Below are 16,807 nucleotides of genomic sequence, written 5' to 3' on the forward strand. Positions count from 1 at the left end.
ACAGGCTGAGAAATGTGCCTGGCCTGTCTGCGACAAGCAGCCCAAAGGTGGCACGGATCAGTGAAAACCGTAACAAACAACAGATGAGAGAGAGAGTGAAATAGTTTTTTGTGGAAATGGTATCCAGTGAAAGGAGATGAGAAATGTCAGCGCAATGATCAGTAGAGGACAAAACTGCTTTTACTGCAGTACACCGAGCACAAACTATGACACCACAAAGGAACCTGTGTGTAATCATATTCTTTTTTTTTTGATTGTCCAGGTTGTGTTCTTCTCTGGTTGAAATTGTAACATGTTCACATTTCTTGAGCATGCTGCGATTACACTGTGCAGTATAAAGCCAAACAAAGGGATACGCCTTTTATTTCATTGTGCCTGCCAATGCCACCGGTTACAAAGTCAAAAATAGAAATGGAAGTGTATGTGATGCCCTTGAATGTGTGGATTGATTAGAAAAAAACTGCTTATCTGGTGTGTTCACATGATGGAAAGCTCCAACCTTCAGGAGTTTACAATGACTTCAGAACAGCATTATATTGCATTCCTATAATGTCTAAAAATCCAAAAATGAACATAAGTCATACAATTGTGGCAAGTATTTCTAGTACTGTTTATTAAACGTATAAACATATTAGGTAATATAATTTAATTATACACAAAGTAGATGGTTAAAAAGTCCGCCATTAGTACAAAAAAGTTAAATACAACTCAATGGTGTCTCAAAATTTCAGTCAAGTATGTGTTAAGTTGTACTAGTTATGTGTCATTAATAGGATTGCAACTAACAATTCTATTTATTATTGATTAATCTGCAGATTATTTTCTTGAACAATTGATTCATCGTTTGGTCTATAAAATGTCAGAAAATAGTGAAAAATTACTGTTTTAATTTTTCAGAGTCAAAGACGATGTCTTCAGATGTCGTATTTTCTCCGATCAAGAGTACAAAACCCAAAGATATCTAGTTTACTATCATGTATAACAACGAAAAGCAAAAAATCATCACATTTCATAAGCTGAAACCAAATCCTTGTAATTTTTGCTTAAACCTGCAGTGCAGAACTTTTGCATATAAATGAAATAAATGAACGTTACATTCAAGCTCTTGCCAAATGAGTTCACACAATGCTGATTAAACCTATCACTACCAGATAAATCTCTCTGTATTTCACAATATACTGGAGTTTTCTGGTGTTGGGTTTGACATTCACGTGCTGGATGGATGAATGCATACTGCTCATGCTCTATGGGCAGAGCTTTCTGCTAACTTGAATGGGGATAATATAATTCAATCGTGCGGCTCTTCTAGACTTTCCAAATGTTATCTGACTGAATGGATCAAATTCTGACAATGAAATGAAATGACAGTGAAATGAGTCATTTCGTGGGGGTTGTGTGACACTCAAAACAATTCATCCACCATTTTACAGCCGTAACAATAGCAATGGAGTGGGCATCGGTGGCCTTTAACGTAGGCGCGTGTCGACAGTGTTTTTGTAATTACTCTCACTGCTAGAAGGGGGAGACAAAAGTCCTGCACTGTAGCTTTAAAGATCCCCTCCAGACATGTTTGAAAACATATACATTTCCTCTGCTTTGAATAATAATTTGTGTCTGATATGGTTTTTCAACAAATAAGGTAAATTATCATAATAGAAATTCTTAATACAAGATCTACTCTTTCTACCTCATTAAAAATCCAGAAACTATGAACATGCAAATATTGTTAATTTTAAAACTTTAACTGCTGGACAAAGACGTCCAAGTCCACTCTCAGTGTATGTGCACTTATAAAAGTTGCATATTGGCGCCAAATTAGTTGTGATGTCACAAATTCCACTTGTAGGTACAGGCCTTAAACTGAGACTTAAAGTAAGAGAAACTTTCCCCCCTCAGCAGATTAATGTGGAAACAGCCCTCTAGTGTCAAACTCTGCACTTGCATCATTCTGCACAGTGAAGGTCAAACATCCAATTGAAGTACAGTACCAGTCAAAAGTTTGGAAACACCTTCCCATTTCTCTTGAATGAGAAAGTGAGTCCAAACTTTTGACTGGTACTGTAATAATAAGTAAAATATTTTAGAGTGAAGGGGGACTTTAAAATGACTAAAATGATTTGTATAATCGATGTAGCTGTGGTCATTAAATACATGAGTAAAAATTTTAAAAAATCACATGAGAAAATGGGATGAAATTTTAAATTTAAAACTTAAAAAAGCATTGAAGATTTGTCTAGTTAACTTCTCAGTAGAGGTGATTGTTTCTGATGTAACATAAATGCACCCAGCTTTTTAAATAATTGTGCGGTTTCATCTGCAGGCCATGCAACATTAACCTAACGACCATGTAAGTGATTTAAGTGTGATATTTACTGTAATACAATACATTACTGGTATGCATCACAAGCAACTTTCTTTGCAAGTTTGCAAGTCAAACTACTAAAATGTATGACAACCAGCAGCTGCCTAATTCACATTCAGAAAGTAAAAAACAGGAACAAATAAAAAGATGGTGTTTGTTCAAAAGTCTGTCATGTTAAGTGTTGCTGTCGATGGGCCAAAACGAGCAAAAACACTGATCTGGTCTTTTAAGTGGTATACTTTAGTACTTCACAAGCTTAACTCAGCTTTGCTTTCATGTCACATCAGTAATATTTTGTGTTGTGATGTGTACTTTGGTAATACTGTGTGGTTAGTGGTTTGAAACCAATCATGTTTAGGACCCTTTGATGTAATTTTCCTTTTAAAGACGGCCACAAAGAGGAAGTTACAATACAGAATCTCATATTAGCTGGTTTGCTACCTTAATGATAAAACAGACAAATGATACAGTATTGCATTAAATAGTCGGCCTCCCCTGTGAAAAACAAAGGACACAGAGGTAACAAAAAAAGCACCAAAGTCACAAACCCTGCAGTGGGAAACCTCTGAGGGAAAATGGATAGTTTTAATGAAGAACAGTCATCTCACATTGTGAAGTTTCTGTTACATCTGTCCTTACATGTTTGTCCTTCTGTAGGAGACATGCCTCACTACCTGTCGAAGTCACCGAGAATCCTGGGAGGTTGGTGTCTGCAGGCTGCAGAAAAGTCGTCCCCTGCCGCAAGTGGAAGTCAGCTTCCTTTGGGTACAGTAAGATGTTATTTTTATGACTACACGCTTAATGATTAGTTTGTCCCGTGAGCACTACAGCACTTACTCTTGCCTTGTTAATGTCTGAAAGTCATCACAACTCCTATTCACGCACTGGTACTTAACCTTACTGTGGCAGATGTATCGTTCATGACAGCTTGACAGCTGCAGACTTTGCTGTGTCCTAATGTTTGAGTCTTCACAGCCGTTCTCCAGTCATCAGCTTTTTATGACACAGCAGTTTCAGTGCTGCAATGTTGTTTTTTCCTGATGTGTACAGTGAACTCCAGTGGCCAGATGCACTGTAGGAGGAGCTAATTAGCCTTAGCCCTAATGAAATATGATGCCTGCGTATATGAGCCTTCATTGCTGCTCAGCCATTAGTCTGGGCTGAGCTCTGAGTTTTAAAGAGCCTCTCAACGTGCGAGGAGAGATGAGCGCAGGCAGTCGCATCAGTGGGACAGACTTAAGGGGCTTCAAAAAGCTGGAGAGAGTTTCAAAGACACCTCCCAGTGCCGCGTGCTTCATCATCAAATAGCAATGTGCGCCTAATCCATAGCCCACTTTTGGCTCATGTGCAGCCCAAAAATAAATCCCAGTGCAGTAGTGGGAACACGTTCTATTTTTAAAGCGCAGTGTTAAGAAGTTTCTGATGAGTAAGAACATCTGTGGGTTGTTTTTAGACTTTGGTAACATTTGCAGAAATGAGGGAATGCAATTTTCTTGCTGATTAATAACTCATTTGTGTTCTTTCTATTTGCCCCGTGTGATTGTTGCTTAGTGAGTAATTTTCAAGCACAGCCGAAAGCTAATAGGTTAAATGGATCGTGACTGTAAACAAGATGATGACTCTGATCAGAGGTTGATTGTTTTCCTCTTCAGCTCTGCAGCATTGTTTGCTTCTGTTTAGGCTCACCCATCTCACGCAGACACACTGCTATAATCAACCCCTAATTACCCAATGATGACACTGTAAGGGAGCATGCCCCCATCAAATACCTAATGTTTTGACACTGCTGATTTATTTCAGATGGTTTCTTTTCTGTTGATCTTTCTCTTTATTTGGTGAATTTTCTGCGGCACTAGTGACAATTTAGTCCTTGTCTCGCTCTTGCTTATACAATGTTTCTGGTCTGTTTTACTGTGTGGATGACAATGAATGCAAGCAAACACTAAATGCACACCCTCAACACATTTGTTAAGGGTCAGTTTCACATGCAGGGTGCTTTCATTATGCTAACGTGTCTCCTCGCTTCCCTCACTCGCGTCTCAGCTCCTCCTAGCAAAGAAGCAAGAGAGGGAGGGCGGAGGAATTTGTTTTCACCAAACGGCACGTCCTTGCTCCCTTCAGCACCATTTTGAGTAGACGGCAACTACTCATGACGCACAGCACCTCAACTGTCAAATATGTAGAAGTTAACTATCGATATGTAGAAATTATTAAGCAACAGTTTAATAATGAATAATTTCTACATAGTGGTAGCTGGAAGGAAAACATCTGATAACTGCTCCAATTTTTATCATTTGATTATAGATCTATAGCAGCGCCTGTCTGTCACAGAATAAGACACAAATAGACAATTTGAATCCGGTTATTACTGAAAGAACAGAACTGACGTAAAGGAGCAATAAAAAAAATAGCTGTAGCCTGCAGAATATGTCTAAATAATATATTTAGTTTGTGAAAGTCTGACGTCCTTTTCAGGCTCAGGATGATTTTATAGGAGACACGCAGCTGTGCGGCATCACATTTTCCTGAAGGAGCTGAGACGTATGTGAAATGGAAAAGAAAAAAAGAAGCCTTTTGGCTGATGAAGAAAATAATACAAGAGTTTTACAAGAGTTTTGTGATTGATTCATGATTCAGTAATTTTTATTTTATGAATAAATATAAAAAGCTGCTGTTGGTGACGTCATTCTTGTTCCACGGGTAGTTTTCCATCCAGTATTACGACAACAGCCTGACTGTTTACTGTCCCGTCAGATCAGCTGACCAATCAATAAACACGTTCGATCAAAGGGGTGTTGCCATCTGGTAAAAAACTTCCGGGTAGGATACATCTGCGGTTCCTCGCTCTAAGCTCCTCCAAGAGCCTCCTCGCTCCTCGTCTCCTCGTCTCCTCGAGGTGCATTTGACGGATTGGAAGATCCTGCGTAATGGCGGAGGGGGAACGATTTCCGAGAGGAGAGAGGACACGAGGACACAAGGAAGCATAAATTAGCCTAATGAAAAGCACCCACAGGCTCAGACTCACACAAATGCAGTCGCATTCACGAGAAATGACTCAAACTGAAAGCAAACATTTGTTATACAGCTTTTTTTTGGTCATGTCTTACCTGTTTTCTGGGCATTATTTCCTGTAGCTAGACAGGAAGATCACTTGACATGAAGTGACAAAGGTCCAGGGCCAGATTTGAACCCAGGATGTTGCGGTTCCAGTATGTGGTATGTGCTGCAGACCACTGAACATTTTTCACATGGTGGCAGAAAAGAAATGTAAAAAATGTTGGGTAAGCATTCTCCACCGAAGCAGTGGAGCCGTGTGAGGCTCTCAGCGAGTGATTGATCTTTGTAACGGTATTTTCTGTTTGTGTGGCATTAAAGGGGAGTGAGTGAAATATTAATTATTATGCCATTTGTGAGCTGCTGTTCCATGTCCTGCAGTACGCTCAATCTCTCCACTTGTTTTGGGGTGTTTTGTGTCAGCATATTGGAAAATCTTAAAGAAAACTTCAAATATGAGACTTAGCAAAAATGTGACTTGCATTTAGTTATCGCAGCTCAGTTATTTTAATCTATTGTTATTTTCAGACATCTCTTATATGCTGTTATTCTCTACAAGTTTCAGTAATTTCTGCAGACTTTGGAAGCTAACTTAAAGAGAAGATATTAGGGATTAATGGGGCAACTTTGGTGTCGAAGCTGTGTTGTTCAGAGACTGACTTGCCCAACATGCTTAATGCCAGAGTTGGGCCGATCTCCGGGGACGACCGATCACATTCAGAGCAAGTAGAGCGGCTGCTAGAATGTAATAGCGGAAACATACCCAAGGGATTGACTTGTATTGTTACTTATGCTGTGTATTTTTTCTTTACCTCCCTTTCCTTATTTGCCTTCCTCTCATATCACTCTGTACCTCTCTCTCCTCTGCCTCCCGCCCCAGTAACAAAGCAATCACACGCATTTGTTCAACTATAGCGCTGCACAGGCACTAGATGTGACAGCTTATTTCCCATGCCTGAACGTACTTATTTGAGTCAATGAAGTTAAGTAATGATGTAGTTGTTAGACCACTGGTTATGATGAATCCTCTACTGAGCCTGCTAAGATGATCAGCGGAAGGAGCGAAGGGTAAATTACAAGAATAAGCTTACAAACCATTCAAATTAATTGTGTTCACTTACTACTATCACCAGAGTGTGATAGTCAGCTCATCCAAATGTTTGTCCCACCAGGTTTTATGATTGCAGAAGTTGTTTTGAGCAATATATTGAGATGACTAAAATTAAAGGAAAGTTGATTTTTTTTCTCGTCAAGTATTGCTCTAGCTGGCTTTTTTTTAGGCAGACAACTCCACTGCATGTTTATGTTTTAGTTGTTTTTTTTTTTATCATGATTTCAAAAGTACAATAAGTTTCATTCAGGGCTGCAACTAATGATTATTTTTATTATCAATTAATCTGACATTTTATTGATAATAAATAGCGAAATGTCCAAGTTACGAGACCCCAATGTGACATCTTCAGATGCCTATTTTTGTCTGACCAATAGTCCAAAACCCAAAGATATTCCATTTAAAATATAAAGAAATGCAGCATAAAACAGAGAAAAGTAGCAGTCTTCACATTGAGAAGCTGTTTTGCCATTTTTTCTACATTAAATAACTGTTTAATAAGTCAATTATCAAAATTGTAGCTGACAATTTTCTCTACTTCAACAAATGTATTAATGGACTAATTATTTCACCTCCAGCTTCAATTAATCCAAATTTCATGTGTTTTTACAAAAATATATATCTTACCCTTTGCCCCAACTGTGATGTTAACCTTGGTCCAGATAAGTGGGGATGTATTTCCATTGGCTGTTGGATTCAGCACCTTGGACAGTGACGTGTCTGTTAATCTGACTCCGAGGTTATGAGCGCCACACATGAGTACACACTGTTAATATCAGCCGGTTAAATTACTGGGATGTAGAAGTTATGATCACGCCTTGAGTGCAATACGATCTCTGAACCTGGACAGAGGTGGTCGATTACCTGACCTCTATCAGAACAACATGCATCAAATCAATAAACATGTTCCTCTAGGTGTTTAATGTCGTTCCATTCTTGACTTTCCCACACTGCTCTCAAGCACAGTCAATCACCGGCTTCCGACCAAAACTGTGCCTGTAGACGACAATAGTCACTAGACCCAGTCAGAGCAGGGAGGGGGAAATCATTGCAAAATTAAATGTAAAGCATAAAATAGATAAACGTTACAAGAGTGAAAAGTTAATTAATAAAATGAGAGAAGAGGAGAATTACTTTAAGAGATGAACTACAAATTGGATGGTTAAATTGCCTCTTGAGCTGCAATACTCGGTCTGAATAACAAACTGTATTAAACTTAATTTCACTGTCCCGACTTGCCGAAGTAGAGTGAGCGTAGTCTATGATAATGAACAGTAAAGAATCCAAGTCAGATTAACAGTCACATATAGTGAAATATTTTTAAAACTATTTCAACATCTGGAAAGGGCATAATTCCTTCCAATTGATCATAAAAAAGAGGCAAAAACTTATATACATATATGGTGGTGACCTGGTTTCCACTGCATTTTTATTTGGCACATGCCGCTTATGCAGACTTGCATCGATGACTCTGTGTGACATATAAACAAAATTAGGGCCACACCTAACAATTGTTTAATTGTCGTTATCAATGAATGTGTCGATTTTTTTCTTGATCGATCGATTAGTCACTTGGTCTTTAAAATGTTAGAAAAATATCGATCACTGTTTCCCAAAGCCCAAGGTTATGTCCTCAAACGTCTTTTTATCTGACCAAAAGTCCACAACCAAAATATATTCAGTTTACTATCATAGAAGAATAAACTAAATAAATGGATTCATCAAAATAGTTGGTGATGAATTTTCTATCAATCGACTAATTGATTACTAGGCTAATTGTTGCAGCTTTAAACAAAATACCATGTCTACCAGCAGTGTATTTAACACAGCTTGAAGTGGCTGAATCCAAGTTTTTCACAGCATCTCCATCAACTGCTGCTGTCTCAATATCAACTGACAGATATTGAATATCATATTTGTCAATTCATATGCTGCCTGCACTTTATTTAACTGCGTTTCTTTGCCCTTGACTGGCTTTGCCGTGACCTGAGAACACAGAGATTTAGAGTTCCCTGTTGAGGCTGCGGAAGTAGTGAGTCTAGTCCAACAGCGAGGAGTTTTAATGTCCTGCCAACTGGACACAATGTCAACATAACAGTTCATTCATTCAGTTCATGTCTGTTCTCAATTTTCTTTTTATATAGCCTACCTATGTTCTGTTTCAGTCACCATTTTTCCCCATGTCCTCCCTGCCATGATTTCTCCCACTTGAATCTTCTCCCATACTGCTGTGTTGATATGAAAGGAAACCTATATTGAAAATGTCTAATGGCTGTTTCGTTTGTGTGTGTGTGTGTGTGTGTGTGTGTGTATGTATATGTGTAGAGTGCTCCGCAGAAATGAGATGGGTGAAAGCAGGAAGTGTGTTTATGTCAGGTGAAGAAAGTAAAAGTGGAGCATTCAGCCAGGCCAATGGGGATACAGGATTGCATCTCATTGGATAATTGCTCTATACGGTTGACTGAGGGGGGGAAAAAGAATCTGAATTTATCTAAAGGCATGTGGCTGCAACCTGAAAGGAAATGCAACAAAAGCAGCGCATTATATGACCAAATGTGACATAGGAATATAGATGACCTCATCAATAGAGGAAAAAAAAAAAACCTGTGGCAGTTCCTCAGTATTATCAACCATGTGATGAAAAAGCGTGTTTTAACTGATTTGACTTGTGGCGGAGGAGGGGGGGGGCGGGGAGGGGGGGTTATTGCCTGTGCAGTAGCTGTTGTATTCATTGCCTGCAGCTGCCTTCTAGTTCAGTCCTGTCCAGATTTAAAACCTCTCTGCACCCATCAAGCCCAGCTCATAGCTGAATGAATGCTTTTAAATACCCAAGATGCACTCCCTATCCTTTTTCCTCGCTTCACGCTTCTCTTTTGATTCCTTTTTTTTTCTCTACAGATATACTCTTTCTTCTTTCACTCAATCAAAAAACATCTGCTGCTCTATATTCTTTCATCCTCTCTGACTTTTGTCTATCTGCGTCTCTCTCTTTCTTTCTCCTCAATTAAGAAAACACATCTGACTTGATTAATAGATACAGGCAGTGGCTTTACAGAGGTAAAGGTAGGGCTTGGCGGTCATCGTAAAGTGTAAATCTTTCCTTACATCCCTCTCTTAAAGCTCTCATGGTATTACCAAAAGGTCGTAAAGCTGCTAATATTGCTCTGCCGCGTTTATTTGTGTTCTGGCTTCTGATTTGGCGTTCGACCATTAGAACAGATCTGAACCAGGAGCTCCATTTCATGTATAAATAATTCAGATGCTTTATGATATTCATTATGGTGAATGACTATTTCAGAACCTGTGATTATCTCCAGGCCCTCTAATATTAACACTGCAGAGCACAGCCTATTGATTCCAGGAAATGGCCTGTCTTCCTGGGATCACAGACCCCCAAGCCTGTCTGCAAACAGCCAGTGTGTTATTTGCTGACTGCTGGAGGCAGGAAGGCAGCTCATGAGGCTGTGATCTAGCCGCATGCGGTGAATACGATGTAAAAGTGACACATGAACAACAAATACAAAATATTACAATACGGAGGTTCATGAACCCTGCGCCATGTCTGTTATTGCACGTAGTCCACTGCAGTTTTTCCCTTCTGTAAGGCCTTGACAATATCTGAGTTCATTTTGGAAAAGGGCTTAACGGCATTGTAAACATTTATTGTATGTGGCAGCAAACAGTTCCCGGTAAATGAAGGAGCAGTTGTTGTATGGGAGAGTTAGTGTCAATTTAAAAAAAGCAGCAATGAAAGTACCTTCCGTCTCCCATAAAATTCAGCCAGTTGTATGAATTCTTTCTTTATTGGCACTTTTTATTCTCTGCTGTTAGTATTGTAAAGTTTTGATTTCAGCAAATGGGAAATCACAACTGCACAATGATTTAATAGGCCTATGAAACAGAGGGCCCACTTCCATAATGTGTTTGAACTCTTGGGAAAGCTCTCGGGTTGTCTTTTGAAGTTCCCAGCTTCTGTTTCGTCATCACATTCTCTAAGAGTTAATTACAGGCTCCACGCTGCGCTATGAAGACGGATCACTGGAACGCACACTTTTGATTCTGGAGCGCATTCGAGTCTAAGTAACAGAGAAGAATGTAGAGGCTCATTGTGCTGTGCGCCTTTTCGCTTCACTCAGTTTTGCCGTTAATCCTTTTTGGCCGAGGAAGAAATGCACGGATGTGTGTATTTGCATGTGTGTCTGTTTTCATTGTTTTTGCATTCAGGCAGCTACACCATACGTGAACAGCTCTGAAGGATCATGACACAAAACAATATAGGCTGGCCAGCACGTAGTGGAACCATTGGCTGTGTCTCTGCATTATTTAAAGATCCCCGCTAGACATGTTTTAAGATGTATACTAAATACTCTGTTTTGAATAATAATTTGAGTCTGATATGTTTTTTCCACAAAAAAAGTACGATTATCTTGCTAAAATCCTTAAAATTAATCTTCCTTCTCCCTCATTAAAAATGAATCTATGAATCTATGAAAATGCAAATATTTTTAATGTGAAAAGTTTAACTGCTGGACACAAGATGTCTCCTTGTTCGCTGTAAAGTCCATTCTCAGTGTACGTGCACTGGAGGCTTCAAGTTTCCACAAATTTGCAGACTGAATTAGTGATTTAGCGGAAAAAAAATGCTCATAAATTGATAACAACAATCATTAGTTGCAGCCTACAAACAAGATTACATCACATAATTATAAACCAAGGAAGAATATTCTCTCAGTATGATTGTGTCCATGTGGTAAAAATACATTAAATACTAAATTCAGATCATGTGACATAGTTCAAGGTTTGCTAGTGTGGTAACTTCTGATGACACCACCCAACTATTTGTTTTCTTCACATGATTTTCTATTCTGTGCTTATTCAAAGGCCAGAGCTGTGAGTCAGTGTGGAAGATTGCCTTGACTGGGTATTCATAATAACCAAAATGTCCTTTGACACACTGCTATCATTGCAACAAACATATGCAGCTGCAACTTTAAACCCCTGAATCACAAAAAAGCCAGCAGACCCTCTCAGTAATTAGCTATGACATTATCTATGATGTGGTCATGAATAAAGACATAGTACACTTGTGAAATATTAATTTCTATTTTTTTCAGCAAATGGAAAAAAAAAAAGCCCTCCTCTTGCAATCTACATTCAGTATGCATGAAGAAGCAGCTTAATTATGACAAAATGTGCATTTTTGTGCTCCCCTTCAGAAAGGCAGGAGTTGGTGTTTTCAGTCAAGGTTGAACAAGTGCAACGTGTCTGTAGTAAATTCATCCCTTCAGCGGTAATGAAAAGACACCCAGATGTCTGGTGACAGTGCACAGGTGTTACATTTCAAGACAAAATCAATTGTGACATCAGTGTGATTTTGAAAGCCTTTAGATGATAAAAGCGCAACCGATGCATCTCGATACCAGTGAAAACACGTCGGGGCGTCGTTTTTTTTTCTAAGCCAATGCTTTGCTTTCACTCTATTACATGTTGCCACTTTCCCTGGTAAATTAGATATAGTGAGAGATTAGTGATACTGTGCGACTCTCTCGCATAGCTTATCCTTTCATCAGCTCTATGCCCCAGTAATATCAGGCAAAAGGGCCTCAGAGCGCTTCAGATCTATCTCCCAGTCTGATAGGAGGCATTTGCAATTCCATAGCTCTGTATCGCTGCTCAGATCGAGCGGAGGGAGGGCTCAGACTGGATGAGGTGAGGGAGCAAGGAGTAGCACACTTTTCCCCAGAAAATAAGACTGGAGAGCACGATCGCTCGTTCTCGCCTGCTTTTTCAGCTCTACTGTACTACTCAAGAAGGGATTTGTCTGTGTATGTGCAATGAGATATTAACAAGATGCTGCTGCTGCTGCTGCTGCTGCATGTATGATCTACTTGTGTGTGGGGTGAAATCTCAAGTGAGTGAGCAGAAAGTGATGATTACAGGATGACAGAGGGATTAGATTGTGAGAATAGAAGAGGCCGTAATAAGCAGAAATGAGACATGTAATAGCAGCACAACCTGGTCAAGGACCAGCGGACTAGCTTTTCATTTTATTTTTTGTATGTGTGATATTGAATATTAATGACAAAATAATTACTAAACGGCCCTCTCAGTCGACTTTGACCGAAGATTCACATACACTGCCTCTCTCTGCTGTATGAGTCAGGATGAACCATTAAAAGAATAAAGATGAACTACTCAATATGATGTAGACCACAAATAGTTTGGTGTAAACCCAGTTTTTTTTTATGAGCGGATATAAGGCAATGGAGAAAAATTAGGTGTCTATAAAATGTCCGAAAATAGAGAAAAATATTGGTTATAGTTCCCCAAAGCCCAAGTTGACGTCTTCAAATGTCTTGTTTTGTCCGACTAACAGTCCAAAACCCAAAGAAATTCAGTTTACCATCATATATGACGAAGAAAAGCATGAAATCATCCCATTTGAGAACCTGAAAACAGCTAAATTTTTGCTTAAAAAATTACTAAAATCAAAACTAATTTTCTGTCGATCGACTCACTATTTCAACCCGTACTAGGGGCTTACTAGGGCTGCTACAGCGCCACATCAGTATTACTGACACCAGCTTATCAAGAAGTCCAATCTTCTGCGATGGCATCGAAGAGCCTCAGCAGAGGCCCGAGGGGTCAAGCAATGGCTCTTTCTGCAGTTAGAGGCAGAGAGACAGCTCTTTGTTTGGCTTACTATGAAAAGCGTGTCTGTCTTTTGCCTGTGATGTTCTCAGGCTTGAGGCCAAGTCAGTGACAGAAGGAGCCTTTGCGCCGCGCTGTGCCCTCTGCCAGAGAGCTACAGAGAGGCTGTGCTGCGCGGCTGCAAGGAAAAACAGCACGGAAACTAAAGCTCGCATCTCCAGAGCAGAGTGGAGAGGTCACCGTCTCAGGGGAGTTCAGTTTTTCCAGCTGTTGACACTAATTGGATTGGTTAGAAAAATGTTTTTGTGGAACAAAAAGTTTATAGGTGTATTTTTAATCAGTGAAAGTTACTGAAAACTGAAGATAACAAAGCTGAAATAACTAACTGTAGGTAACATGGGCTGTGACTTTTTTACAATAACTATGAAGTTGTTGTGATAAAGCATATCACCAATACAAATTTGGATTAGTTCCTGGGATTTAGTGCATTTTCATGTTTAAAAACAACTCACTATCTCTGTCACCGTGCCTAACTGTAACCTTAACATCAGTAATGTTATTGATCTCATCAGGGTGGCGTTGTTCCTGCAGAAGAGGTGATGCACTGCCACCTTGTGTTCAGCAGCTCTTAGTGCTGCGGTGACTGTGTTCTCTCCCTCTTGTCTCTGTCTTTGTCTCTTTCTCTCTCTCTCTCTCTCTCTCCCCCCTTCTGATGTGTTTGAAGTGGGCTGAAGCCTCATGAGAGAGAGAGAGACGGGACCCCTGCAGTGCAGCTCAGCTGAGGACAAAATAATGCTTCCTTCTGTTCAGCACAGACAGTTCCACCAGCACTGTCGTTCCTACATATTGTGCAGACGCGTACAAAACACTGCGCTCTGAACATGCACTTTCTTTCGTTAAAGCTTGATAAGATCCAAAGAAGCTAGCTGACCTAAGAAGAGGAAAAACAGAATGCACTTTGATGGGAATAAAGTGCTGCATCAGTTTTGAGATGTTCCAAGTGTACAGAACTTACTGTTTTGTGACCTCCAGCAGTTGTATATCTCTGGTATCTGTCTTTATATCATCTAAGACTGACAGCCAATTCAGCTAGAAATGAGCTATGTCAGGAAATTCTGAAGTCTGTTATTTTCAATTCCAGCTGAGCAGTTCTTGAACATTTTAGATTTTATTTTGCCTTTTTAATTTTTTTTTACAATGCAAATGTATACAGCAACAACTAAACTAGAAACACATATGTGTAGTGTAAGATAGGCCTGCGTCTACCAATTATTTTCATTACTGATCAATCTGCTGATTCATTTTTTTTATTTACAGTCTATAAAATATCAAAAAATACTGAAAAAATGTCCATCACAATTTCCCAAGTCCAAGACAACCTCTTCATATGTCTTGTTCTGTCCGACTGACAATCCTAACCCCCCAATTTACTGACTAATAAAACCAATTAATATTTACATTTAGGAAACTGGAACCAGTATATTTTTTAGCCCTTTTGCTTAACAAGTTATTAAATGATTAATCACTTATCTAGATTGTTGTCAGATTTTAGATTTTAGTCAGCCCTAGTGTAAAAACAAATACATTTCAGCCAGCACCAGCTCTGCTCTTTTTTTTTATGTTTTTCTCAGCTATGTAAGACCCAAATGAAGATGCCCATTCCTCCTCCTCCTCCTCCTCCTCCTCCTCCTCCTCCAGTGACTGTTGGCATTTTGCTGCTTCTCTGCCATGCCATCAAACTGGTTTTCTTGCATTTAGAGAATGTACGCTCACTCTATGAGCTTCATAGTTAGCTGCATTTTCCAGAGGACAGACGTGAGGCAATTAGGTTGGAAGTCATCAGTATGCATTTCCTATGACAGTTAAAAGCCTGCACTCCTTCTTTCCACATGTGTGTTCTATGTGTGTGCATACAGTATACTGTATGTGTATCTGTGCTTTGTGTGTGTTTTCGTGTGCTGCACACACTCCTGAACAGAATCCTACTGCTACACTCCCAACAGCCCACCACTTGAACCACACATGGCCAGCTGGATTAAAAGGGGCCATATGGTGACAGAGGAGAGCGGAGAGGTTGGCACAAGAAGACCAATGCATGCAATATTTGTACATCAAAAAGGCCACATAGCAACATGTCCTGGTGTGTGCAGGGCCACACTAGAGCAGAAAATAATGGCATCTTAAATATTAACCTCAGTTCCTGTAGTTTTATTCCATATGTGTGTGTGTGCGTGCGTGCATGCGTGCGTGTGTGTGTAAGCATCAAAGCCTGAGCTTTTCTGCAAGAAAGTGTATTGCTGAAACCATGAATTTAAGATTATTTTTCAATTTGAAAGAGCATCGTGCTCGCTGCTCTGCTCCTCTGTCTGTGTATATGCCCTTCTGGCATATTTGCTTAAAAAAAGATTTAAACAATTATTCAATTATCAGAATAGTTGCAGATTAATTTTCTGTTGATTGACCAATCAATTAATCAACTAATAGTTGCGGCTCTACTGCTAGCCTCAGAGCCTTTTTTAGTAGAGATTAAAAACCTCAAGTTCGTAAAAGAAATTGGGATCTTTAAAATCATTAGTGTATCTTCTTGTGAATGAACAATCTGTCAGAGATATTTTGTGTTTAAAATGGATATCATGGCCTGATTGTGGCACAAAAGGAAAGCTCATGGAGTGTCCAAAATGTAAGAGGTTTGTCCTCTGGTTACACCACAGACATTAGTATTGATCTGTTTCCTGACGAGCATGAACACTTAAATTTCATGACAGTCAGTCTGGCTAGTTATCTGGCACGGGATTGTGGATATACTGGACAGTGTTGGAGTCAAACATTATACCAAGGATGCATTCACACAACCAACATGGCCACACATGCGCTCACACACAAATGACACGGTGAAGACATGCGCATGTCAGAGCTGGAGGGATAAGCACTTGTGCCTGATAATTAGAGGGTACATAAGCAATGTAATTGCAATGAGATGACGCACATATGCAATTAGCTACTACACAAGTTCATTAACAAAAAGACAGAGGTCTGACAGTACTAGTCACCTTGGCGTTAACACTCAATACATCGACTGTGCTGTGTGCCATCGAGTCTGCCCGGGATGAAATGCATCTTCCCCTGGAGACCGTAAGCCATTAGACTAGTGTTTCTGTCCTAGCCTACTCTGTGTGTGTGTGTGTGTGTGTGTGTGTGTGTGTGTGTGTGTGTGTGTGTGTGTGTGTGTGTGTGTGTGTGTGTGGTTTTATAAAGTCCTGATGAGAGCTTGTCTCCATAGACACTTTGCTGCCTGCCTACCGTCCTGCTTTGGATGCTGTTACCTGGTGAAGGTCTCAACAACAGCACCGTTTCCTAATAGAGGCACCTGAATATTCCACAATATGCAACACAGCACCTATTTCGCCCGAAATTAAGATGGAATCTTCAATCATGTTGCCTTATTTCTGCTTAATATTTCACACTTACTTTCTGGATTTGGCATCACTTGTACATGATGCAATATCTATGCAAGCCACGTACAGTAGTTTCACTAACTTTGTGTGTCTGGCATTATAAAGACCAGAACCGTAGAGGCACAGTTTGTAACTCCTCCATCAAATAATCTGTTTTCCCAGCTGATTGTTTCT

The 16,807-nt window shown here is 39.7% G+C and overlaps 1 protein-coding gene across 3 annotated transcripts in view; it reads left to right on the forward strand.

Annotated features, from left to right (window-relative positions):
* The window catches only part of iqsec1a (IQ motif and Sec7 domain ArfGEF 1a), a 97,032-nt gene that overhangs the window by 24,209 nt on the left and 56,016 nt on the right, over nucleotides 1–16,807 (forward strand). For all 3 annotated transcript variants that reach the window (XM_042408858.1, XM_042408860.1, XM_042408866.1), the window contains one exon: nucleotides 3,020–3,127. In XM_042408858.1, coding sequence (XP_042264792.1) covers nucleotides 3,020–3,127 — 108 coding nt within the window. The remainder of the gene's footprint in view (nucleotides 1–3,019; nucleotides 3,128–16,807) is intronic.

The sequence above is a fragment of the Thunnus maccoyii genome, chromosome 4, assembly GCF_910596095.1.
Source record: "Thunnus maccoyii chromosome 4, fThuMac1.1, whole genome shotgun sequence".
NCBI classification, from domain to species: Eukaryota; Metazoa; Chordata; class Actinopteri; order Scombriformes; family Scombridae; genus Thunnus; species Thunnus maccoyii.